The 27,298-nt window shown below is 36.3% G+C and overlaps 1 protein-coding gene across 3 annotated transcripts in view; it reads left to right on the top strand.

The window, feature by feature from the left end:
* The window catches only part of PIK3C2A (phosphatidylinositol-4-phosphate 3-kinase catalytic subunit type 2 alpha), a 103,607-nt gene extending 81,603 nt beyond the window's left edge, over positions 1-22,004 (top strand). For 2 of the 3 annotated variants that reach the window (XM_024731560.1, XM_024731559.1), the window contains exons 20-33: positions 717-821; positions 4,636-4,728; positions 5,997-6,126; positions 8,632-8,768; positions 10,226-10,395; positions 11,195-11,351; positions 12,032-12,141; positions 13,777-13,984; positions 15,180-15,304; positions 16,284-16,401; positions 16,495-16,567; positions 16,903-17,012; positions 17,100-17,225; positions 18,891-22,004. In XM_024731560.1, the coding sequence (XP_024587328.1) occupies positions 717-821; positions 4,636-4,728; positions 5,997-6,126; positions 8,632-8,768; positions 10,226-10,395; positions 11,195-11,351; positions 12,032-12,141; positions 13,777-13,984; positions 15,180-15,304; positions 16,284-16,401; positions 16,495-16,567; positions 16,903-17,012; positions 17,100-17,225; positions 18,891-19,073 (1,845 nt within the window). In that variant the 3' untranslated portion in view covers positions 19,074-22,004. The remainder of the gene's footprint in view (positions 1-716; positions 822-4,635; positions 4,729-5,996; positions 6,127-8,631; positions 8,769-10,225; positions 10,396-11,194; positions 11,352-12,031; positions 12,142-13,776; positions 13,985-15,179; positions 15,305-16,283; positions 16,402-16,494; positions 16,568-16,902; positions 17,013-17,099; positions 17,226-18,890) is intronic. The other variant, XM_024731561.1, reaches the window with a different exon arrangement.
* The last annotated feature ends 5,294 nt before the right edge of the window (positions 22,005-27,298 follow it).

The following is a 27,298-nucleotide window of genomic DNA, read 5'->3' as shown; positions in this document are numbered from 1 at the left end:
CCCCTTTGCTAGTATTTTTTTTCCTTTTTTTAAAAACCTCTTTATTGGAGTATAATTGCTTTACAACGGTGTGTTAGTTTCTGCTTTATAACAAAGTGAATCAGCTATACATATACATATATCCCCATATCCCCTCCCTCTTGCGTCTCCCTCCCACCCTCCCTATCCCACCCCTCTAGGTGGTCACAAAGCACTGTGCTGATCTCCCTGTGCTATGCAGCTGCTTCCCACTAGTGCTAGTATTTCTTCATAGGATATTCCTACAGATGAAATAATTGAATCAAGAGCTTTGTATATTTTTAGTTATAATAGTTTATATTAGATTGCAGTAACAAAACAAAACTTACCAGTATACACCTCCCTCCCCACCAGTAGATTATGAAAGTATCTGTTTCCCACCTTGTTGCCAGCACTGGATGTTATCTTAAATTTTTTGTCTCTTAGATAAAAATTGGCGTCTCGTTATTGCTTGATTTCTATTTGTTAGTGAGTATTAACTAATATGTTAAATATGACCATATGTAATTCCCCCCATGTTTATAGCCTTTGCTATAATTTTAATTTTTATAGTAAAAATTAACTCTCTTTAGCAACAACTTTTTTGACCATTTGACAATTGGGCATTTAAAAAATTGGGTCCATATCATATTTTTGTTGTCATATAAAAAGGTCTTCATTTTCATTATGTACTTAACAGTATCGGTTTCTTTTCATAGGTTGTCCTCCAAAGAAGTATGGAACGAGTACAGTCCTTTTTTCTAAGAAATAAATGCCGTCTCCCTCTCAATCCAAGTCTTGTGGCAAAAGAATTAAATATTAAGGTGACATACAATGCTTATAAGTTCATATTACATTTTCAAATAATGTGTAGGAAGAAGGCAAATGGGCAGGTATGCTTAAGGCAAATGCAGATAATATCTGCATAGGTTGGTTATAAGTACTTATGGATGTATGTTTGTGTAAGATCCATATTTATCTCAGTATATTCTTATCTAATCACCATTCCTGAAAGAAAAAGCAGTGTAAAATTATTTACTGCCTTGAAATTATTTTTTGCTATGGTGTAATAGCTGCATATGTTGTAATTCCAGTGGTAAAAGTACCCAGTCACAGGTAGGCAGTTTTTTTCCTCTCTTGTGAATGGCCAGGTGGAGTCTTCCAAGGTTTATAACACTTCTTAGAGTCATCAAAAAGTAGTTGTAATCATCAAAATTGAGTTAACTATATTTTTAATTGGGCTAATAGTAGCACAAATAATGGATTTTTCTCTAACATGAGTTCAGCAAAAGCAGCCAATTAATTCATCCATTAGTGTCTGTGATTTTGAAAGTCTAGGGTACAACTATCCATAAAGGAGTCTTACATTTAATTTTTTTAAATTGACATATGGCTACTCTTCATTGAAATACTGGGTTGGCCAAAAAGTTCATTTGGTTTTTTTCCATACGATGGCTCTAGTAGCGCTTAGTTGTCTTTAACTTCATGTGAAACAATTTTCTTAGATTGTATTGTGACAGCTGTCATATCAGCGAGCATTTAAAAAAAACACATCAAAATTGGTGAATTTTTGTGTAGTCATTTTAATATTGAAGATGGAAGAAAAACATTTTTGGCATATTATGCTTTATTATTTCAAGAAAGGTAAAAACACAACTGAAATGCAAAAAGAGATTTATGTGGTGTATGGAGAAGGTGCTGTGACTGATAGAACGTGTCAAAAGTGGTTTGCAAAGTTTCGTGCTAGAGATTCTCACTGGATGATGCTACATGGTCGGGTAGACCAGTTGAAGTCGATAGCGATCAAATCAAGACTGTAATTGAGAACAATCAACGTTATACCACGTGGGAGATAGCCGACATACTCAAAATATCCAAATCAAGCGTTGAAAATCATTTGCACCAGCCTGGTTATGTTCATTGCTTTGATGTTTGGGTTCCACCTAAGTTAAGTGAAAAAAGTTTCTTTTTTTTAATAGATGCATTTATTTATTTACTTTTTTTTGGCTGCATTGGGTCTTCGTTGCTGCACGTGGGCTTTCTCTAGTTGTGGTGAGCAGGGGCTGCTCTTCATTGTGGTGTGCAGGCTTCTTGTTGCAGTGGCTTCTCTTGTTGCGGAGCACGGGCTCTAGGCACGCGGGCTCAGTAGTTGTGGCTTGTGGGCTCTAGAGCACAGGCTCAGTAGTTGTGGTGCACGGGCTTAGTTGCTCTGCGGCATGTGGGATCTTCCTGGACCAGGGTTCGAACCTGTGTTCCCTGCATTGGCAGGCAGATTCTTAACCACTGTGCCACCAGGGAAGTCCGAAAAAAATCCCTGACTGTATTTCAGCATGCAATTCTCTGCTTAAACGTAATGAAAATGTTTCATTTTTTTTTTTCTGACAAAAAAATCATTTATAACCTCCCCATGCACATAAAATGACTGGATACACTTTGGTTTATATGCTTTCAGGCTTTTTCTAGTTACACGAACTATGTTTTTATAAAAATAAGCCCTTACTATATGAACTATTTTGTAACTTACTTTTTTAAAAATTTAATTAAATTAATTTATTTTTATACAGTAGGTTCTTATTAGTTATCTGTTTTATACATATTAGTGTATATATGTCAATCCCCATTTCCCAATTTGTTTTTTGAAAACAAATTGTGACAGGAGATGAAAAGTGGATACTGTACAATAATGTGGAATGGAAGAGATTGTGGGGTAAGCAAAATGAACCACCACAAACCACACCAAGGGCCAGTCTTCATCCAAAGAAGGTGATGTTGTATATATGGTGGGATTGGAAGGGAGTCCTCTGTTATGAGCTCCTTCTGGAAAACCAAACGATTAATTCCAACAAGTACTACTCCCAATTAGACCAACTGAAAGTGGTACTCGACGAAAAGCATCCAGAATTAGTCAACAGAAAATGCATAATCTTCCATCAGGATTATGCAAGACCGCATGTTTCTTTGATGACCAGGCAAAAACTGTTACAGCTTGGCTGGCAAGTTCGGACTCATCCGCCATATTCACCAGACATTGCACCTTCAGATTTCCATTTATTTCAGTCTTTACAAAATTCTCTGAGTGGAAAAAATTTCAATTCCCTGGAAGACTGTAAAAGGCACCTGGGGGCTTCCCTGGTGGCACAGTGGTTTAGAATCCGCCTGCCAATACAGGGGACACAGGTTCGAGCCCTGATTTGGGAAGATCCCACATGCCACGGAGCAACTAAGCCCGTGTGCTACAACTACTGAGCTTGTGCTCTAGAGCCCGCAATCCACAACTACTGAGCCCGAGTGCCACAACTACTGAGCCCGAGTGCCACAACTACTGAGCCCGAGTGCCACAACTACTGAAGCTGGTGCCTTGAGCCTGTGCTCCGCAACAAGAGAAGCCACCGCAGTGAGAAGCCCACGCACTGCAACGAAGAGTGGCCCCCACTCACTGCAAGTAGAGAAAGCCTGTGCACAACGCAGCCAAAAATAAAATAAATAAATTTATATTTTTAAAATATTGTATAAAAAAAGGCACCTGGAACAGTTCTTTGCTCAAGAAGATAAAAAGTTTTGGGAAGATGGAATTATATAGTTGCCTGAAAAATGGCAGAAGGTGGTGGAACAAAATGGTGAATGTGTTGTTCAAAAAGTTCTTGGTGAAAATGAAAAATGTGTCTTTTGTCTTTACTTAAAAACCAAAGGAGGGCTTCCTTGGTGGCGCAGTGGTTGAGAGTCTGCCTGCTAATGCAGGGGACACGGGTTTGAGCCTTGGTCTGGGAAGATCCCACATGCCGCGGAGCAGCTGGGCCCATGAGCCACAACTACTGAGCCTGCGCGTCTGGAGCCTGTGCTCCGCAACAAAAGAGGCCGTGATAGTGAGAGGCCCGCGCATCCCGATGAAGAGTGGCTCCCACTTGCCACAACTAGAGAGGGCACTCACACAGAAATGAAGACCCAACACAGCCCAAAATAAAAAGATCAGCAAGTAGCTCATTCTCATTAAAAAACAAACAAACAAAAAAACCGAAGGAACTTTTTGGCCAACTCAATATAAGAGTGGGTGCTTGAGCTGTATAATTATGTCACTGGAGGTGGGGGGGGGTTACATTTACCCCTTGGATTTTGTTTGCTGTTTCCTTTAAATTGCTCTCGCTCTCTTAAATTAGTTTTTTAGCCAGTTTAATTTTAATATTAGACTTGATCTTTGCTAATGAAATTGTTCAATTTAGTGTCACTATTTGATCCCATGGCTAATTATTAATTTTACTAGTACCATGAATAGAAGTAGAGATCTCATTCCAAATCTTACTGATTTAGAGGAAAGATAAGCATATACAAAATTTTGTGCTTTGTTGAAGGATTATAACACTTTTAAAGTGTCATAATATTTCAAATTTTTAATGTTTTTTGTCTCAAGTTTTTAAGGTATTGCTTCTCTGCTTAGACAATGTGTTATGTTTAAGTTTCAAAAAAGTATCTTTATAAACCTCTTATCTGCCAGATAATCTAAGAAGCAGCTCATGTGCGTTATTTCATTTGCCCTAATTCAAAGGAAAAAGTGAAAGGAGAAATGCCTTGGACAAAAAAAAATTTTTTTTAAGTTTTTATTTCAGTGTTATCATTCTGATGCTTAACATATTGTATTTGTAGTCATGTTCCTTCTTCAGTTCTAATGCTGTGCCCCTGAAAGTCACAATGGTGAATGCTGATCCAATGGGGGAAGAAATTAATGTCATGTTTAAGGTGAGCAGAGAAAGGTGATTTTGTTTTTTGGTAATTTAAAAATTCTTTTCTCAAATTCCTTTTTCAAAATTGCAACAGTAATTTTGTTTATTTAGAATTTAATTAAATTGAATAACTGTGTGAAAAATTATTACTGAGATAAACTGTTCCCAAATGGATTTGGTAATAAATGCAACTCTGGGCTAGAGCTGCTGTATATGGCCATGCTAGTTAAGTGTTAGTACATCATAGCTCTAGATAATGCCTTTCACCTGGAGGTGAAATGGTATGCCCTAGAGACGTGCAGGGCAATATTGCAAAACTATGAGAGGGGCACTCTTTTTGGAAATGTGTAACTTACCTGTGGGAAGCAGCAGGAGTAGAGTACTTTAGAGTAATCTATTACCAGTCAAAGTTTTGTGTGTTGTGATCACAATTAGTATTATTTTTAAGAAAGAATGGAGAGTTTTAGTTAATTCAGTGAGTTCATTTAGTGGAGGTTCATCAAGATAGCTTCTCTTGAACCACCTTTGATATGTCTATAGCAAGTTCCCATATACTCAGATCTGGTTTTGGATTCCATTTTATTGTGTTGATGTATTTGCCTTTTCCTAAAACAGTATCATCTGTTTGAATACAGTAATTTTATATGTTGTAATATTTGTTAAGGCAAATCACCTCTTTTTTTCCATAATTTTCTTGGCCAGTCTCAAAAATGTATACATCATTATGTGTTTTAAACTTATCCAATTTAAAAAGAAAATGAAAACTTGATGTGATCCAGTTAGAATTCATTTGGGGAGAGCTAACTTTTTTTTAAGTAAACTTTTAATTTGAGATCATTGTATATTGAAGTTTGCAGTTCACTGTAGTTCATTTTAACAAATTACACAGAAATCCTGTATACCCTTTACTCAGTTTCCCCCAATGGTAACATCTTGCAAAACTGTTCTACAATATTGCAGTTAGGATGTTGACATTGATACAGTCAAGATATGAAATATTTCGATCAATACAAAGATCTTCCATATTGCCCTTTTAAAAAATTGAACATAATTCACATACCATAAAACCCAACCTTTTAAAGTGTACAGATCAGGAAACTGAGACATGAAGAGGTTAAGTAACTTTCTCTAGAATGCTGCAGAAGAATAAAAATGTGGTTCTGTTCATCTTATTCTCTACTCTTTTCACTGTTCCCTCCTCCCCACACCCCCCTCTTTTATTATATGTAATCTATTAAGTCTTTTGGAAATGTACAAGTTTCATTTTGTTTCCTTGATTTCAAGGTTGGTGAAGATCTTCGGCAAGATATGTTAGCTTTACAAATGATAAAGATTATGGACAAGATCTGGCTTAAAGAAGGGCTAGATCTGAGGATGGTAATTTTCAAATGTCTCTCAACTGGCAGAGATCGAGGTAAATATGTTAGCTATGTCTTATTTTATTCCTTGAATTTAGCTCAGAGTGCACCTGCTCTAAGGGTCCTGGTGCTGGTACACTATGATCTCAGCCTTATCACTTTCCTTTCATAGGTAAGGATGTGCAGACTTTATCTTGTCAAAACAAAATCAGGTCCGGGACTTCCCTGGTGGTGCAGTGTTTAAGATTCCAGGCTTCCACTGCAGGGGGCATAGGATACGTCCCTCGTCGGGGAAGTTCTGCGTGCCACGTGGTATGGCCAAAAAAAGGGAAATCAAGTCAGTTTAAGAATTCTTGCTGGTTTTATATAGTAACTCAATGAGTAGCCCTAATAAATGCTTGCATGACAATAAGTTTTATAAGATGGAAGTCACTTTATCAAGCAAGATTCCTCATTCATCAACAAGAGCCTACCATTTCACTGGATTAGTTTTTCTGTCACTATACTTATTTCATATAGTTGAACTCTTCTTTCTTCTTATGGAATTCTATGTAACTTTGTAGGCAGTCAACTCCTCTTTTTTTTATGTTGTTTCTAATGGTTGAGTGCTTACTTTGTGATTTGCCCTGTACTAAAGCTTTTCACTCGTGTTATCTCACTGTGTCGTTATTTTTCAAATGAAAAATCACATTCACATCCTCTGTGAAGTTGGGTTTTTTTTGCAGTACGCGGGCCTCACTGCTGTGGCCTCTCTGGTCGCGGAGCACAGGCTCCGGATGCGCAGGCCCAGCAGCCACGGCCCACGGGCCCAGCTGCTCCGCGGCATGTGGGATCCTCCTGGACCGGCGCACAAACCCGCGTCCCCTGCATCGACAGGTGGACTCCCAACCACTGCGCCACCAGGGAAGCCCCTTTGTGAAGTTTTTAACAAACACCTTAGTTTATAGTAATCCTCCCTTCTCCAGACTCAGCAGTTGTCTTTAATACTTACCAGACATTGCGTCATCTCTGCTAGATTGATTTTAAGTTCCCTCAGGGGATGGTAGTACTTTGTATATTTATGAACGTTTATCCACTGTTTTGTACACAGTAATTTCTACATGTGTATGTTTGATAATGAAATTAGAAATTTGTATATTAAAAATTGGATTAAACATACTTATAGAATCAAGATGCAGGTATTCATTGAAAAAGGATGTCACTGTGAACTATAAACCAGATAATGTAACCAAAACAACACAAAGGATCCAAATGAGTTCACGCTGCCATGTGTGACCAGTCTACTAGGATTACAGCCTGACCCTGCATGTTTTCTTTTGGGATGGCCTGGAGGACTTGGCCTTCTTGGTTATTTCCAGTCCTTTCTTCAAAGCAGGTCTCTGTGTCTGTATCTTTCATTTTGATAACAGTGCATCTCCTTGATTTGTTAAAATATATAAAACTAATTTTTAAAATATATAAAAAATATATGCACATAGTAAAATATCCATATAGCATGTAATAGAATAAATTGGAATGTAAATCTTAGTTTTCTCCCACACCTCCTAGGCAGCCTGCTCCCAAAATATAACTGCTTACATAGCTTTCTGAGGCTATTTTTTATTTCTTTTTTAAAAATTGTTTTTGGCCACACCGCACACGGGATCTTAGTTCCCCAACCAGCGATCGAACCCGTGCCCCCTGCAGTGGAAATGCAAAGTCCTAACCACTGGACCACCAGGGAATTCCCTTTCTGAGACTATTTTGTATATATTCCAACATGCATAATACTTTCTTTTAAACAAAAGGTACAGTTCTCTATGTGGATTTTGTCTTTAAAAACATATTTTTGAGATTTTTCTACCTAAGCACAGCATTTACATTTCAGTAAGGAAGGCAAAACATGTACTTGAGACTCAAACATATCACAAAGACAATCTTCATCTGTTCTTCCCTTTGAAAGGGCTTAATGTACTCTGAAACACTCTTATATTGCCCAAGTACATGACTAGAGAAAGTTTTTTGTGCAAAATGGGACAGCATATATCTTGTAAGTAACTTTATTGATGAGGTCAGTATTATCTAGTTTGCAATTAAAGTTGTTATTCTTATTCTTTGTGTGGGTAGCACATGGATATACAGACAAAGTCTGAAATAGTCAAATTCAGTTTTATATCTTGGGTAATTTTTTTTTTTTTTTTTTTTTGCGGTACGCGGGCCTCTCACTGTTGTGGCCTCTCCCGTTGTGGAGCACAGGCCCCGGACGCACAGGCTCAGTGGCCATGGCTCACGGGCCTAGCTGCTCCACGGTATGTGGGATCTTCCCGGACCGGGGCATGAACCCGTGTCCCCTGCACCAGCAGGCGGACTCTCAACCACTGTGCCACCAGGGAAGCCCTATATCTTGGGTACTTATGAAAATAAAAAATAATTTTGATTTCTCACATTTTCTAGCATGGGCTGCCAGAGTTGACTTTTTTTAAAATGTTGATTGTTAGCTGGTATCTTATGTCAGACATCAAAAGCTATAAATTTGGGGTGGGGGAGACATTTTCACATATCTTAATGTTTTGTTTTTAAAGGCATGGTGGAGCTAGTTCCTGCTTCAGATACCCTCAGGAAAATCCAAGTGGAATATGGTGTGACTGGATCCTTTAAAGATAAACCACTTGCAGAGTGGCTGAGGAAATATAATCCCTCTGAAGAGGAATATGAAAAGGTGATTAGCTAGTCTCTGTATTCTAAATTACCGTCAAAAATGTGTTACATAGGTCTTAAGTGCTTTCATTTTCCAGCTCTGGTGACTAGTCATTTAGTTTAAGTTGTGAATTTTTCTCAGTTTTAATGAGATCCTAGTTTATGTCAAATCATTAATGTATCGTATTTACAGATAGACACGTACAAATGCTATCTGTTGACCTATGAAAGTAAAGTAGAGGAATTTTGTTCTTTGTTGGTCTTTTACACTATTTAAGAGCTCTCGCTTTTCTTAATTCTTCGTGGTTTGGGGAAAGAAGCTAATATTTGTTTACAGTAATATTGGCTCTGTGATTCTGAATAAGTTATTTGACCCAAAATAATTGTCAAGTAACATACTTTGAATGGCTTTTCATGCACTTGGCTCTTCTGTGTGCTTTGCTAAGTAAGAGGGAATATAACATAGTGGAATCTCATTGCCTGGGTTTGAATCTTGGCTCTGCTACTTAACAGTGATGTGATCTTGGGCAAATAATCTTTCTGTTTTTGTTTCTCTCATACGTAAAATAGCAGTAATAATAATATTTACATCATTGTTTTGTTGTGGCATTTTAAATGAGTTTAATATGTACATACGCACACACATATACTCTGGTGTGTGTGTAGAAAGAGACTAGTACAATGCCTGGTTTTGTGATAAGTGCTGTGTAAACATATGCTGTTATCGTCATCATCATCATCACCACTAAAGATTTCTAGGGGGTTATGGAATAAAATTAATCACATGGACCTGTAGAGCCACATGACTGTTCCGTTCAGAAATGTCGTATCTTGAGAATAAATTAAATGCATGTGCTTTAGTATTTGCTTTACAAATACTCATTGTATGCAACTTGTATCCTTCTTTGTGATATTATTAATTTAATCCCCAGGACAGGCAGGACTAAAGTGAAAGAAGGTCTTCCAGCTTTGAGAAACTTGCAGATGACACATAAGGGGTCACTAAATGGACAACAAGACACATTCATTATATTATTGGATGTTTAAAGATATAAGCTTACTTTCTTTACACATGCCATTCCTACAAGCCAAAAAAGGGGAAAAAATATTCCTTTATTTAGATTAATCTTTGTCCCAATGTTACCACTTGTGGTAAGTAGCAGAGCCTGTGAAGAGCAGGGTTCCACAAACACGATGCTTAAAAGATGGTCAAAGGCAGAGTGTACCCTAAGTAGGGACTGACAGGATCTCTACCTGTTTGTTGAAAGACAAAATCTAGAGAGAAGGGGCAATAACCACCTTTAGAAGGGTGTTTGCTTTTGAAAAACTGGCTTCTGCTACCATAACCCAGTTTACAAGCTATTGAGAAAGTGGATTATAATAGTGTTTTCAACGAGTGATAAATTACTTTAATCTTTGTTACCCTGCCTCCTTTAAAAATAATCTTTTTCCTAAGATAATTTTGTGTCTTTATTATAGGCTTCTGAGAATTTTATCTATTCTTGTGCTGGATGCTGTGTAGCCACCTATGTTTTAGGTATCTGTGATCGACACAATGACAATATAATGCTTCGAAGCACAGGACACATGTTTCACATTGACTTTGGAAAGTTTTTGGGCCACGCACAGATGTTTGGTAGCTTCAAAAGGTACTAATATTGTTATTATTGCTAAAGAAAATAGAGGCACTTACTATTTCACAAGTTAATGTCCCCAACTATTACATATAAAATAAGCTACAAGGATATACTTGTACACATATAAAATAAGCTACAAAGATATACAACACAGGGAATATAGCCAGTTTTATAACTATAGATGGAGTGTAATCTTTAAAAATTGTGAATCTCTATATTATACATGTAACATATAATATTGTATATCAACTACAATTTTAAAAAATCAACTTCAAAAAAAAACCAAGTTAATGCCCCAAACTTTGCTTTTTTTCTTGCTGTTCTTTGCCTTGTAGCTCCCTTTGAGCGTAACTAGGGATGAAAAAGGCTCTAAAAGATGACTTTACCATGTAACAGAAAGAATGAGTATGTGTGTGTAACCTTTGAAATGAGTTAAGGTGTATTTTATTTTATCTATTTAGTGGTACCTATTAGAAGTGTTCCCATTTATATAACGGCAACGAGTACAAATTTTTTCTCTATATTTGTTTGTAACTAATATTTGATCTCTGTTTGGCTGTGGGTGGATTGATAAATATCACCTTGGAAATATATATAAATTCTACCTAAATAAGGAGATTATATGATGGCTTTCCTGGGGAAATGTGAATTTTTAAGAATTATGCAAATTCAGAACTGCCTGATACTAAGTTACCCACTTAGAAACTGCTATGGCTCAGATAGCTTTAGTTCAATAGCCATGTAATAGCAATAGCACTTATTTGAATATCTTCTGTAAATAATATTTTGTATGTACTTTCTTTTTAAATAGGGATCGGGCTCCTTTTGTGCTGACCTCTGATATGGCATATGTCATTAATGGGGGTGAGAAGCCCACCATTCGTTTCCAGTTGTTTGTGGACCTCTGCTGTCAAGCCTACAACTTGATAAGAAAGCAAACAAACCTCTTTCTTAACCTGCTTTCACTGGTAACTCTGTTCTTTACAAGCATTTAATTAATTTTAAATGAATGGTTCTGTGTTTCAGTATCTAAAAATAGATATTTTGTGATTTTTGGAATATAATTTATTGTAGTTTCAAGTGTCATATTATTACCGAAATATTTTAAAATTGCTGCCATGTGAAATATGCCAGACACCATTTATATAAAATAAAAAAATAAGTCACTAGATAGAGTGGGTACCCTGGTGATGAGCAGTAATAGTAACTGGAAGGGACCCTGAGAGTATCATCTGGGATGCTGGTAAATGTTTTATGTCTTAATCTGGATGTATTCAAATTTTGGACATTCATTAAGCTGTGCTTTTAAGATTTCCGTGCTTTTCTGGTTGTATATTAAGTAAAAACAAACCAAAAAAACCCCCTATGATTATTGTGACTGAAATTGATGTAGAAACAGAGGACTACACAAAAGACCTGGATTTCACAGCGTTTATTCCATAAATTGGCTGTGACTTGCAACAATTGATCTTCTTGGCCAAGATTTTTCTTATTAGAGAATCAGTCCCTAAAACACTAACAGACTCTTTAAAACTGTGATTGTTTTGGTTTGTTTGCTTTATTTCTGATTACTTGGCCAGCTTTTAGGGAGGGGTGAGGAACAGACTTTTAAAAAATTTAACTCACAAACCTTTTATCCTTTCTAAAGATGATTCCTTCAGGGTTACCAGAACTTACAAGTATTCAAGATTTGAAATATGTTAGAGATGCACTTCAACCCCAAACTACAGATGCAGAAGCTACAATTTTCTTTACTAGGTAAGGTATATTTAAGTATATTAGGGAAGGCACACACTGCTTAACCTTGATTTGTTCTCCTTAGTTTAAACAAATGCTATATATCAAAATGCTGATTTATAGGAAAAAATTGTGATTCACAGTACTAGCAAATAGGTTTATCAAAAGTTTGTTTACTGAATAAATGTGAAGCATCGGCAATAGCACTTTAAAAAATACATTTATTTCAGGAATTCCCTGGAAGTCCAGTGGTTAGGACTCGGTGCTTTCACTGCAGTGGCCTGGGTTCAATCCCTGGTTGGGGAACTAAGATCCAGCAAGCCGTGTGGCGCGGCCAAAAAAAAAAAATTTACTTCTCTCAAAATATCATCTTGGGGCTTCCCTGGTGGCGCAGTGGTTGAGAGTGGGTTCATGCCCCGGTCCGGGAAGATCCCACATGCCGTGGAGCGGCTGGGCCTGTGAGCCATGGCCTCTGAGCCTGCGCGTCCGGAGCCTGTGCTCCGCAATGGGAGAGGCCACAACAGTGAGAGGCCTGTGTACCGGGGGAAAAAAAAAAAAGATCTCAAGTTTTATTTAGTATATGATTTCAATTCTAAACATCCCATTTATGAATAATTTCTGCAAAACATATTTTCTACAGTATCACATACAAGGTTTTTTTCTAAAATGATATCTCTACTAATGTATTTTTCAGGATTCTGCCATAACAATTTTCATGGATACCATAAGTGCTTAAACAGTGAACTCTGGGTCACTGCTGTAGTAAATTGTTGTTATATGATGTAGTACTTGAAACACATGTACCAATAAGTGGCATTTGAACTTGTGATTATTACTTTAGAAGCAGATCTTCCTGGCAAATATGTTCTAAAGGTCTGGTGACCAGGTTGGTCACAGACTAGTGGTACCACCTCATTAAACGCCACAGCAGGGAGGAGCACATGAGCTCATATTCTTTTCTTTCCTTTTTCTCTTGCCTTCTTCCTCTCAGTGGAGAAGAGGTAGAAAACACTGGACTGGACTTCCCTAGTCTCAAGAGTCTGGGCTGAATTGAATTGAAGGAAGCTGACTTTTATATAGCCTTCCAAACTAATCCTGATAATTTAGGTATTGATGGGTTTTGTTTTGTTTTTTTTGAGATTTGTTGGCTCCCCTGGGCAAAACTATAAAGCAGGCATGTAAGTATTAGTCGGCTTGACCTGCCATAACAATATACCATAAACAAGGTGGCTTAAACAAAGGAAATTAGTCTTCTTATTGTTCTGGAGCCTGGGAAGTCCTAGATCAAGGTGCCAGCCTATTTGCTTCCTGATGAGGGTTCAAGCTTGAAGATGAAGGAGGGAGGAGAAGAAAAAGGAGGAAGAAAGTCATTCTTATAAGGACACTAACTCCATAAAGGCCCTGTGGGGTTGGGGCTTTAACATTTGAATTTTGGGGGACACAAACATTCAGTTCCATAGCAAGGCAAAAATCTTTGTGTGAGGTTCCCTGACCTTTACTTTTTGACTCTCTTTTTGATTCTCATTCCTTGACAAAGTGAGAATCTACTCAATATTTTTAAATGAATAAAAGTGTTTTTCATCTTTTATTGTTAAAATAATTGAGAATGTTTTCTTACGAACTTTAATGTTAACACATTGTCTGATTATCTCGTAGGCTGATTGAATCAAGTTTGGGAAGCATTGCCACAAAGTTTAACTTCTTCATTCACAACCTTGCTCAGTTGCGTTTTTCTGGTCTTCCTTCCAATGATGAGCCCATCCTTTCATTTTCACCCAAAACATACTCCTTTAGACAAGATGGTCGAATCAAAGAAGTCTCTGTTTTCACTTACCATAAGAAGTACAACCCAGATAAACATTATGTAAGTTTAGTTCTGTATCTGTAGACACTCATGCGTGCATTATTTTTGTCCTTTCCTACTTCCTTCACTGACTCTGCTAAAGTTCAAGCATTTGTTCTTTTCATACTTCTTTCTTCCATGGATGGTCCAAAAATTAATAAGTATACTTGGAGCATCCCTAATTGTTTTTTGGTGTTTATTTCTTGGTAAATTTGCTCCAGAAGCATGAAGGACAAACGATACTCTTCTTTTCAGAGACAAGACTGAAAGGGTGGTGCTATTTTGCTTTTCTCCTTCCTTATCTTCGTTTTTAATTTCAAAGGTAAACCTTGCTCAGTGTAACAAACTCAACCAATATAGAAGCACGTAAAGTAAAAATCTAAGTTCTCATTCCACTCTCCAGGGATGATTGTAAAACATGTACATAAAGTTGGGTTTTTTGAACAAAAACAGGATCTTTAGTGTGCTCCCCCCGCCCCAAATAGTATAGCATTATCATCTTTTTTGCTGTTATTTTTGTGCTAATATTTTTGTTGGATAACTTTACAGCACTGTCAGCCTTTAAATTTTTGACAAATTGCTAGAATTTAAAAGTGACTTCACTATTTTGATTTTTACCTATTCTTAGTAAATTTTTATGTTTACTGAGTATTTTAGGATACCATTTAACTGAATAGTCCATTCTTTCCCCCCAATGATTTATAATGCCACCTTTAAATAAAGTAAGTTTATATCCCTGAATTTATTTCTGGTCTTCTGCAGATATATCTGACTCTCTGTGCACCAGCATTTTACTCTTTAAGTACTTTATAATATATTGATAGTGTAAATATCCAGTAAGACATGTTTTCCCCCATCTCCCAGTCGCCCTAAGTTTTGCCTTCTCATTTGCTCTCATAAATGAATTAACGTAATATTTTCACTGAAAATGCACTACACTTACAAATTTGGAAGGACATTTATATTTAACCCTAGAAATAGAATGACTTTCACATTCCAGTTCTTATTTATTTAGACAATAGTTAAGAAGGTTACTCTTAGAATGTAGTTAGATATGCTATAAATACCTTGACTTTTATATTTGCTGTTTCCTGTTGGTGACATATATATTGCAAAGTGAAAAGCACTTGGTACATATAATGGTCAAGCTGAAAACTGTCTATCAAGAAAGGTTATATTATAAATCTAATGTGTCAGGGGTGTGATTTCTTTTCAGATTTACGTAGTCCGAATTTTGAGGGAAGGACAGCTTGAGCCATCATTTGTGTTCCGGACATTTGATGAGTTTCAGGAACTTCACAATAAGCTCAGTATTATTTTTCCACTTTGGAAGTTACCAGGGTATGTTCTCATCCTTGTACATTAATCTTGTTTTATAGGAAACAATTTCTTTATTACCAAGTATAGGTCAAAAGCTTTGTGTTAAGCTAGTGTAAGATACTGTACTATGGACCGTGTGCAGCTAATTTTCCTTTGTATCACAAGAGCCTGACACAGTACTAGACATAAGGAACTGAGTTTTTCTTGAATGAATGATTAAGATCTTAAACTTAAAATATGTTTAAGTTTACATGTTTGTGTAAACTTCTAGCTTTTTTTTTTTTTTTAAACTTCTAGCTTTCTAAATCACTGCAGGAATAATCTATTACGGCCATACTGAGCTCCTCTGAAAAACAATAAACTGAGGCACTGATCACTAATCAAAATGTTAGTGTTTAGGTTTGTATTTGATACCCTTTGGAAACCTTCCATTTTTAAGGTAGCTAATGACCAGTAGATGTCCTGTGTTGAATTGCTCCCATTCTTCTCAAGATTAGATTTTGAAAATGAGGCAGCAAAGTGGGTATCAGAGTTTATTTCCATGTGCAGTCTCATTTCACCACTGCCACCAAAATAAGCAGAGTTAAGATGAACTTGATTTGAGCCCTGTGGCATTTGTGGATTTTACTGGTATCAATGATAGCTGTGGCTGATTGAATAATGATTATTTTGGAGGATAAGATCTGCAAATTTGTGAATGATTAATCTTGAGTAGAAATAAGTAGAAAATAAGTAGGAAATAAGTAATACCTATGCATATTAGCAATGTACGTTTTGTACCAAGCATATTAGCAATGTACGTTTTGTACCAAGGTCATAAAAGGATAATCTATACTTGAACTGTTTCGTCTCTAGTACTTGGAAAAGAAATCCAAAAATAACTTTATAGTGAATTAAGACTCCACTTTGTATTTAAAGAATATTTCTAAGTATTATACTTGATTCTATAAATTCTCCCAGATGAAATAATTTAAATTCCACTCCTTTTTTTCTTTTGTAGCTTTCCTAATAGGATGGTTCTAGGGAGAACACACATAAAAGATGTAGCAGCCAAAAGAAAAATTGAGTTAAACAGTTATTTACAGAGTTTGATGAGTGCTTCAACGGATGTAGCAGAGGTGACTATCCTAACTGAAAAATAACAACATACTTTCTTCTGTGCTGCATAGTATTTAAATTAATGAGTCTTTTTTTTCCCTCTTCCACCTTAGTGTGATCTTGTTTGTACCTTTTTCCACCCTTTACTTCGTGATGAGAAAGCTGAAGGAGTAGCTAGGTCTGCCGGTGAGAATATTTTTCTCTTTATTGATAATTCATGACTTCCCTATGACCTGCAAGTCTGTAACTTCTCGATGGATGTGGTAGAGTGACAGTGGGGTTACTGTCTGTAAACAGTGAGAATGAGAGGAGGGTATTCTTTCTAAGCTAGTTGATTTCTGGATAAACATAATTTTCCTAATGGAGTGTGATTACTAAAGAAGTGTGTATCAATGTTCTACCAGGTTCTTACCTTCTTTTCTCCAACACGTGATGGTCCTGGAATTAGAGCAAAAACTTTTGTTGCAGCTTGAACCACTGCAAGCAACATAAAATAAAGATGAACATATTTATATTTTCAGATGCAGGTTCCTTCAGTCCTACTCCAGGCCAAATAGGAGGAGCAGTGAAATTATCTGTCTCTTACCGAAATGGCACTCTTTTCATCATGGTGATGCACATCAAAGATCTTGTGAGTGATTACAAATAATGATGATTGTAGAGGAAACCTATATCTTGGTAGGAAACATTACTGTTAAGGGAATGCTTTTCTTTATAGGTTACTGAAGATGGGGCTGACCCAAATCCATATGTCAAGACATACCTACTTCCAGATACCCACAAAACATCCAAACGTAAAACCAAAATTTCACGAAAAACTAGGAATCCGACATTCAATGAAATGGTAAGTTAAAATAATTTCTAAAAATTTCCTAGATTTGTTGTTTTAAGATTTTTAATTTTAAGCACTTTAAATTAAAATTTTTTAGCTATCAGTAGCTGAACTATTTATTGTACTAGTAAGGCAAACCACTAGCAGTCCAATGGTATTTAACAAAATGATGCAGAATTGAACCTTTGATCATAGATCCTTAGGCTTTAAAAAGATCTTAGGGGCCATTATTCAACTACCCTTCTAGTGCTTAAACCCTTTCAAAAAGTGGATGTCTAATCTGTGCTGAAATACTTCCAGGCCATCCAGTTTGTTTTGGGCAGCTCCAACTCTCAGATCATTTTCTTTACTGAGCTGAAATCTTCACTCCCTCTAGTTTGCACCTGTATGCTCAGTTGTACCTCTTGGAACCACACAAATGCTCTGTTCTTCCTTCTACATGGCAGCCCTTGAGATAACTGAAGTTCAAATGCCCTTCCTCTTTATTCTGTTGAAGCATCTTCAGGACCTTTACCTTGGTTTGATAGGAGGTAGTTTCAAAATCATCCTCCTTCTAATTTGTCTTAGTCTGTCAACAACTCTTGTAAAATAGAGTGATCTGAACTGAAAGCAGTAAGCGAAACATCAGCTGAATAGTGGGGAGCAGAACTGTGACTTTGCTGAGCCACTCATGGTCAACTTATAAATTTACTAATCTATTAAAATGCGCCAACCCTTAGTCAACTACTAGTTTGGGATAATAACCACATTATTTGTGTACATTAACATTATATCCACACAAAAATGTCTGGATAGAGATTTGGAAGCAAATAATTCTGAAGTTTCACCAAGGTTATAAATTTATTAAAACCACAGAATACCCTTTCAGCCCTTTTTAAAAGCATATAAAATGTTTGGAGAAGACCAATTGGTATTATTCTCAAAAAGTAGTAGAGGCTTTTCTTCTAGTTAGTGTTATACTTTCAAGAAACTGAAATGTGGTCATTTTTTTAGTTCTTTTAGTCAAACAGTGAGAACTAGATTAAGGAGATGTTGCTCAGAAGTTATGGTGAGCCTTTCTTGAAAAGAAAAAAATTGTGTTGCATGCAGTGTTTGAAAGAGAATAACCTTACAACACTCCAGATTTGCTATAAACTACATTTGTAATTGGTGATTTTGCACTGAATTATGGATAATCAGAAATTATCACTTCATGGTATATAAAATCCAACAAAGACAACAAAAGGAAATTTTAGTCCCTCACTTTCTGTAAAATAGTTACAATTACACTATCCCAACTTGCTTCCTTCTACTCTCTTTTTCTTCCATTCTCTTCCTTCCATTTCTCTTTTAAAGATGATCTATTAAATTATCTTAAGGCAGGCTGCCATGTAATTTTCCTTCCCCATACCTCCATTTCAGAAAAACCATGTTTTTAGTTTTTAGCTAATAATAATTTTCTGCTTTGTGCATTCCTGTCAGACACTCAGAGGAATGATAATACAATCCAAGACTCCTGAAATACAAAATGTGCATCTAAAGTATGAGACATATTCTACCAGATATGTCATAATCAATGTCATTAGTTGTAGTCACTCTTTGACTAATAATCTCACTTATGTTTTTATGTAAAATAATCCTAGAAACCGGACAAATAAATAATTTGTAATCTGCTGTTTCTTTTTGCCTTTGCTATAGCTTGTGTACAGTGGATATAGCAAAGAAACCCTAAGACAGAGAGAACTTCAGCTAAGTGTACTCAGTGCAGAATCTCTGCGGGAGAATTTTTTCTTGGGTGGAATAACCCTGCCTTTGAAAGATTTCAACTTAAGCAAAGAGACAGTTAAGTGGTATCAGCTGACTGCAGCAACCTATTTGTAAGCTAGTGAATTTCTGAGCTTTGGAAGCAAGAATAGTTATAAACATGTGCAGACACACGTGAACTTTGTATAATATTTTTATACTGGACAGAAATTATAAAGTAAATGTACTTGCTGCATTTCAACACATCTGTTGGACCAACAGTTACTTAACTTTTATGAATTTGTTGACTCCATTGCTGTTTTAAAGTCATTGTATAGAATGCTGTAAATCCTAAACTTAATATATAATAAGTCCTGAAAAAGACTTTGAGTTGGTGAAGGAGTTAATCCTTTCTTGAGTAATAGCTTTAGTGTGGTCTGATAGTATTGTCAGTTCAACCATCTATTTTGCATTGTTTCTTACACAGACATAGCATGTTTGTTTTCCTGTTTTGCACCTTTTACAGCCTTTACCACTGTGTATGTTCACAAACACCAAAGGAGAGGAAAGGTGCAGGGTGTTACCATAAAATGCAGCTGCTATTCACAGGGCTGAAAAGCAAAGCACAAATAATAAATAGTTATGTTAAGAACTACTAAGTAGTTTATAGAAGTAGGGGAAAATAACATTGCTTTTTATTATTCATGTCTTTAAAACCTTTTTCAGAATAAGTGCCAATCACTGAAGTTGTAAATAATGGTGCCTTAACTTCATATGCTTCTCTGGCACTTCATTCTGAGTTTTTTCCTGACTTAATAGTAAGTAGTTTTGACTCCCTTTTTATTAAAGACAAGAAATTAATGTAAATTTACTAATGCTTTTCCCACAGATAGATCATTTTCTGTACTTCAGATGTGTGACTTATTAGTTATTTAAACATCAGCCATTTGTTTTATGTTTTCGTTGCCCAGTAACTGAATGAGATTAATCAACATAGATGTACACTATATTCCATCATTCCATTATAATCCTACATATATTCTCAGGAGGGTGAACTGAAGTTTGGTAATTTTACCTCCATATATCTATACTCCACCCCTCATTAAATGAGAGAAAATATTCCCTCAAGTGTCCATTCCTGTTCGGTAGAAGAACTCCACGAGTAGGGCAGACTCTTCACAAGAGGCCCAGGACAAGAACTCTAGGGTCCAGACTAAATTTTAATGTAGACCTTTATGGCACAGTTTGTCTTGTACACTGTCTTACTTACCTTTGTAAACATTTTACATTCGCATGAATTACTTTCCTTAATATATGAGATTTAGAATCATAAGGGACATGATTGAAATCATTCTATAGTAACCATTAAGAACAGGGTTCACTTTTATTATTCATTCAACTTCACACATAATTTTGTGTTTAGTTTGGATAAATAGGTATATATAAAATTAATTCTCATGGCTAGAATAGGAATTCACTTTTAAGTGGTAAGAGACTGTAGTAATCTAGTTGCTGTGAGATAACTGACAAAATATTCAATGAAAAATACCAAGAAAGGAAGGACAATCTCCGATTCAGTTGCCCAGAACAGAATTTTTATAAACTGTGCAAATGTTTAATGTAAATGGTGATACCTGGAGAGCAGACAAAGAAGAGTTGAGAATGTATCAGTGGGACAGGTTAAAAAAAAAACTTGAAATTTTTGGTGCCTAACACTAATGGTCCACTTGTAGGAAACCCCGTATGATATATGAATGTCTTTTTTTATATTAAAATGTGTTGTCTATTTAATAAGTTAATTAAAAGGCAGATCAAAACACCGCTGTTTATTTGCTTTTTCCACATACAGTTAACATTTCCTTAAAGTGTGTAAGTGGCTTTGCAAATGTGAAGAAGTACTAGATATTTTCACTTGTTTTTAAGACCTAATTCCATTCCATGAATTGTCACTTAGCCACTGTTAAAAAAAAAAAAAGAAAAAAAAGTACTGTCTTGGTAAAAGGTCACTGTTACTTGGACTCAGTGTATACTGCCTGTTTGCAATCTGTTATAGCAGTGTCTTTTATACAAATAGTAGAGTTAGAAAATGTGGTGTCACTTTTCAATTACAAGAAATATGGACTTTTTAACCAAAAATGTATATTACACACTCTGTATAGTTAACCAGAGTTCAAAACAAGTGGTAATCTTTCTCTTAATTTAACTCATTATGTGCCTTCTTTGGTCATTAAAAAAACACACGTTAAATATATTTTAAATATAAGTTATTTCTTTGTGAATGCTAATCTTCAGCCCTTACCAAAAACAAACAAAAAATGACAGAGGCGCCTCTTTGCACTACTTACTCTCAGTAAATTTTTAAATGGTTTTTTAAAACACTTTTTAAAGCTTGCATTAAAGTAAATCTGAAACAAAAGTTTAAACAAACTAGCCAAGACACTAATTTTTATGTATAATCACAGTGTTTTATACCTGTCTTTACTGAGTAAAAATAGTTATGCCTAAGTCGTACACCAAAAGAATTTTTTACCCTCGCAGTGTTTTGGGATTTGAAAATAATGGTTTACTCGAAGAACCTATTATTTTCTCTACTGAGGAACCCAATGTAGAACTTGCACTGATGTTTTTATTACTGCCTTTATAAGAATCTGTAGGTATCTAAATGTTAAGGCATGTATGATCTTTGATAAAGTATTCTTTTATCTTTTCAAATTAATGTTGTGTAAAAGTTTCAATATCTTGCCTTAAATTGGTTGACTGTTCTTTCTAGGATTCATGTGGCATTTAAAAAAGAAAACATTAAATTTGATACTTAGACTTCAGATCAAAAAGGAATCAAGCCCCACTACCATAATCCACGGATTTACTTACATGCTGTTTGACTAGCAATACAAATATGAATAAATACGGCAGTTAGTCTCATCTGTAAGAACCAAATACTTTAATTATGTTAAGGTAGTTAATAAAGATGTATAATATTTTTATTAATACCTTGAATATATTCAGTGGATTGAATGTGACTTCATAACTGTACTACAACTGTATTAAAATATTTCTGGAACAAAGGAACTCTGCTATCATTTCTTTTTTTTTTTAAGATTTTTTTTTGATGTGGACCATTTTTAAAGTCTTTATGGAATTTGTTACATTATTGCTTCTGTTTTATGTTTTGGTTTTTTGGCCGCGAGGCATGTGGGATCTTGGCTCCCTGACCAGGGATCAAACCCACACCTCCTGCGTTGGAAGGCAAAGTCTTAACCACTGGACCACCAGGGAAGTCCCCATGCTATGATTTCTTTCCTCATCCACATATTAACATTTTTGGTTCAAAACTCTGGTATGAGCTCACTGTTGCTATTCTTTGCATCCAACCCAGGAGTTTATTAGATTCAGATAATCCTGAATTTCAGAACTGGCCTGTGATCTGCCCCTAAAAATGTCCAAATAGAGGGTCTGACTTCTAAGTGTGGTTCGTGGAAGGTCTGGATTGCCACTTTGTTAGAGCCCCATCACCATTTCATAGAAGTGAAATGCTTCTGTGAGTATGGTCCCTGGCCTTTGGTAATTTACTTAAATATTAAGTATGTCTATAGCATGGCTATTACTATACTATCTTCAGAACAGAGAATGTAGATTCTTAATACCATACCTCCATCCTGGAATGATACCAGTGAGGTTGTGGTTCTCTGATCCTAGAGATAACATGTAAAAGGGCCAGAGACCATGAAAGAGCAATAACTTAATTAGAGCCAGTTTCTTTGGTTGATAAACTCAGTTTGTGTCAGAAACAAAACAATTTTATTTTACCCTTACTGTGTTGAAACACATTATCACGCAAATTTTAGACAAAGTTAGACAACAGTATAATGAACTCCATGAATGAATCCTGTCACACACCTTCAATAATTATTACCTTAGGGCTAATTTTGTTTGATCTATATTAATGATGATGTGCCTAGGTGTAGATATCTTTTTTTTTTCTATTTAGGATTCTTAAGTCTATGGATCAGTTAACTTCCTTCAGTTCTGAATAATTTATTGTGACTTCTTTTCCAATTCACTACTTCTCTCTTCAACTGTTTAACCCATTCATTGAGTTTTTAATTTGGGTTATTGTATTTTTCACTTCTATTTGGTTTTTATTGGTTTGTTTATTTGAATCATGATCCAGAAAAGACACAAGACTGCCAGGATCAATGTGGAAAGAATAGTTCTTTTTCAACAAATGGGGCTGAGACAATTAGATAACCACATGCAAAAAAGTGAAATAGGACTCTTACAACATATACAAAAATTAATTCAAAATGGATCAAAGACCTAAACATAACTAAAATTATAAAATTCTTAGAAGAAAACATAAGTGTACATCTTTGTAACCTAGAATTAGACAGGGTTTCTTATGTCACAAAAAGCACAAGCAACAAAAGAAAAATAGATTGGTTTTCATCAAAATTACAAACTGCATCAAGGACACTATTAATAAAGTAAAAAGACAACTCACAGAATTGGAGAGAATATTCACATATACCTGATAAGGACCTGGTATCTGGAATACATAAAGCACTCTTAAAATTCAAGAGAAAGCAAACTCAATTTTTAAATGGGCAAAGGACTTTTGAACAGATGTTTTTCCAGAATGGCCGACAATCACATGAAAAGATGCTCAATATCTCAGTCATTAGGGAAATACAAAACTACATTGAGATACCAATTCACACCCACTAGGATAGCTAGAATTTTAAAAGTTACGTGTTTGTGAGGATGTGGAGAAATTGGTGCCCTCATACACTGCTGGTAGGAATGTAAAATGGTGCCAGCTGCTGTGGAAAACACTGGCAGTTCTCAAAAAGTTAAACATAGCTTCCCCAGTGGTGCAGTGGTTAAGAATCCACCTGCCAACGCAGGGGACACGGGTTCGACCCCTGGTCCGGGAAGATCCTACATGCCGCGGAGCAACTAATTCCGTGTGCCACAACTACTGAGCCTGTGCTCTACAGCCCGTGAGCTGCAACTACTGGAGCCCACGTGCCACAATTACTGAAGCCTGCGCGCGTAGAGCCTGTGCTCTACCACAAGAGAAGTCGCTGCAATGAGAAGCCCGCGCACTGCAAGGAAGAGTAGCCCCCACTCGCCGCAACTAGAGAAAGCCCGCACGCAGCAACGAAGACCCAACGCAGCCAAAAATAAATACATACATATATACATACATACATACAAATATAGTTACCCCTATGACCCCAGCAATTCATATGGTATGTAATCTCCAAGAGAACTGAAAACAGGTACTCAAATACTTGTGCACAAATGTTCATAGCAGCATTATTCATAGTGGTCAAAAAGTAGAAACAAGCCAAATATCCAACAACTGATGAATGGATAAAACAAAATGTTATATCCCTATGATGAAATATTATTCAGCCATTAAAAGATATGGAGCATTGATACATAACTACAATATGGATGAACCTTGAAAACATGCTAATGGAAGAAACAACATATAAAAAGCCACATACTGTATGATTTAATTTATATGAAAAGTCCAGAATAGGCAAATCCAAGGAGACAAAGCAGATTAGTGGTTGCCAGGGACTGTGGGGGACGGGATACTGAAGAGTGATTGCTTAAAGAACAGAAAGCTTTTTTTAGATTTATTTTTTATTGAAGTATAGTTGAATTACAATGTTATTGCTGTACAGCAAACTGACTCAGTTATACATATATATATATACATTCTTTTTCATATTCTTTTCCATTATAGTTTATCACAGGATATTGACTATAGTTCCCTGTGCTATACAGTAGGACCTTGTTGTTTATCCATTCTATATATACCAGTTTGCATCTGTTAATCCCAAACTCCCACTCCTATCCTCCCCCTTGGCAGCCACCAGTCTATTCTCTGTGTCCCTGATTCTGTTTCATAGATAGGTTAATTTGTGTCATATTTTAGATTCCACATATAAGTGATATCATATGGTATTTGTCTAGAATAGAAAGCTTTTTTTAAAAAAATTATTTTTTTTTGTGGCTGCGTTGGGTCTTCGTTGCTGCGCGCTGGCTCTTCTCTGGTTGCAGCGAGCGGGGTCTACTCTTCGTTGCGGTGTGCGGGCTTCTCATTGCGGTGGCTTCTCGTTGTGGAGCACAGGCTCTAGGTGCGCAGGCTTCAGTAGCTGTAGCACACGGGCTCTAGAGCGCAGACTCAGTAGTTGTGGCGCACGGGCTTAGTTGCTCTGCGGCATGTGGGATCTTCCCGGACCAGGGCTTGAACTCGCGTCCCCTGCATTGGCAGGTGGATTCTTAACCACTGTGCCACCAGGGAAGCCCAGAAAGCTTTTTAGTGAAAATTCCTGGAATTAGTGGTGATGGTTGCACAACACTGTAAATGTGCTAAAAGGCACTGGATTATACACTTTAAAATGGTTACTCTAGTGGATTTTATGGTATGTGAATTTTACCTCAATAAAATGTTTAGAAGCTCATACGATCAATTTTTAGAAACCATTTGATCATGGAACCTCTGCCTTTAATAAATGTGTTAACACTGACTTTTTTTAGATAGTGAAATTATAATTTCCCCTTTTTTGTCTTTGAAAAATCAGAAGGTTTTAATTAACAAGTTCTCCAAAAAGCATGCCACATTTAAAGGCAATAGAAGGTAAATATCATTTGATTAAAATTTATACACATCATATTTTATCTTTATTATTACTGAATATACAAACATGGCCAGATAAAGAATTGAAAACTAGTGGAGGGCTTAAACATGACTAAAACAAACAAAAAACCCTGAAACAATAGTTATAATTCCTATACCATGAATAAATATTTGAGTTCCTATATCCTTATTAGAAAAATTGTATGGTCTTTTTAACAACTGATTTTTTTTTTTTTTTTTTTTTTTTTTTTTTTTTTTTTTTTTTTTTTTGCGGTATGCGGGCCTCTCACTGTTGTGGTCTCTCCCGTTGCGGAGCACAGGCTCCGGACGCGCAGGCTCAGCGGCCATGGCTCACGGGCCTAGCCGCTCCGCGGCATGTGGGATCTTCCCTTACCAGGGCACGAACCCCTGTCCCCTGCATCGGCAGGCGGATTCTCAAGCACTGCGCCACCAGGGAAGCCCCACAACTGATTTTTTTTAAACGAGAGTGGTATTCTCAAAACAATCCAATACTAGTATTGGTTATATCACAGATATCCTTCAAATCATTCTACTACAGGACATAAGTGTGATAAGTTAGCGGGCTGAGGGCAAATCATTCTGGCAATGCTTGAGTACTCAAAAACCTCATGTATAAATAAGAAAGTGATTTGATCCAAATCACACACAGATGTATGGTAATCCAGGTCTAGATTGCCAAATCTTACTCTTCCCACTATGCCTCCTGAAATAAAGTTTGTAGTCTACACATCTTCATGAGGAAAAAATTACTTCTTTAGATTCATTCTTTAAAAATATTATTGACTGCCTAGTTAGGCACTGTTCTTGGTGCTGGAGGTGAAAGCAATGAACAATCTAAGAGTTCACATTTATTGGAGGCAGACAACCAAACAAGCAACTAGAAAGGAAAAATGAAAGCACAAAAACAAACATACAGATCAATGGAACAGAACAGAGAGCCCAGAAATAAACCCACACACCTACAGTCAATTAATCTTCGACAAAGGAGGGAAGAATATACAATGGAGAAGAGTCTCTGTAGCAAGTGGTGCTGGGAAAGCTGGACAGCTGCATGTAAATGAATGAAGTTAGAATACACCCTCACACTGTACACAAAAGTAAACTCAAAATGGCTTAAAGACTTAATATCAGACATGACACCATAAAACTCCCTAGAAGAGAACATACGCAAAACATTCTCTGACATAAATCATAGCAATATTTTCTTAGGTCAGTCTCCCAAGGCAATAGAAATAAACAAATGGGACCTAATCAAACATAAGCTTTTGCATAGCAAAGGAAACCATAAACCAAATCAACCAAAGACAACCTATGGGAGAAAATATTTGCAAATGATGCAGCCGACACGGGCTTAATTTCCAAAATATACAAACAGCTCATACAACTCTAACGAAAACAAACAGTCCAATCAAAAAATGGGCAGAAGACCTAAACAGACATTTCTCCAAAGAAGACATACAGATGGCCAATAGGCACATGAAAAGATGCTCAACACCGCTAATTATTAAAGAAATGCATATTAAGTATCACTTCACATCGGTTAGAATAGCCATCATCAAAAAGTCTACAAATAATACATGCTGGAGAGGGTGCGGAGAAAAGGGATTCCTCCCACACTGTTGATAGGAATGTAAATTGGTGCAGCCACTATGGAAAACAGGATGGAGGTTCCTTAAAAAATTAAAAA

The sequence above is a fragment of the Neophocaena asiaeorientalis genome, unplaced genomic scaffold (genome assembly GCF_003031525.2).
Source record: "Neophocaena asiaeorientalis asiaeorientalis breed wild unplaced genomic scaffold, Neophocaena_asiaeorientalis_V1.1 scaffold571, whole genome shotgun sequence".
Lineage (NCBI taxonomy): Eukaryota > Metazoa > Chordata > Mammalia > Artiodactyla > Phocoenidae > Neophocaena > Neophocaena asiaeorientalis.
This window is presented reverse-complemented; position numbering and strand designations above follow the sequence as displayed.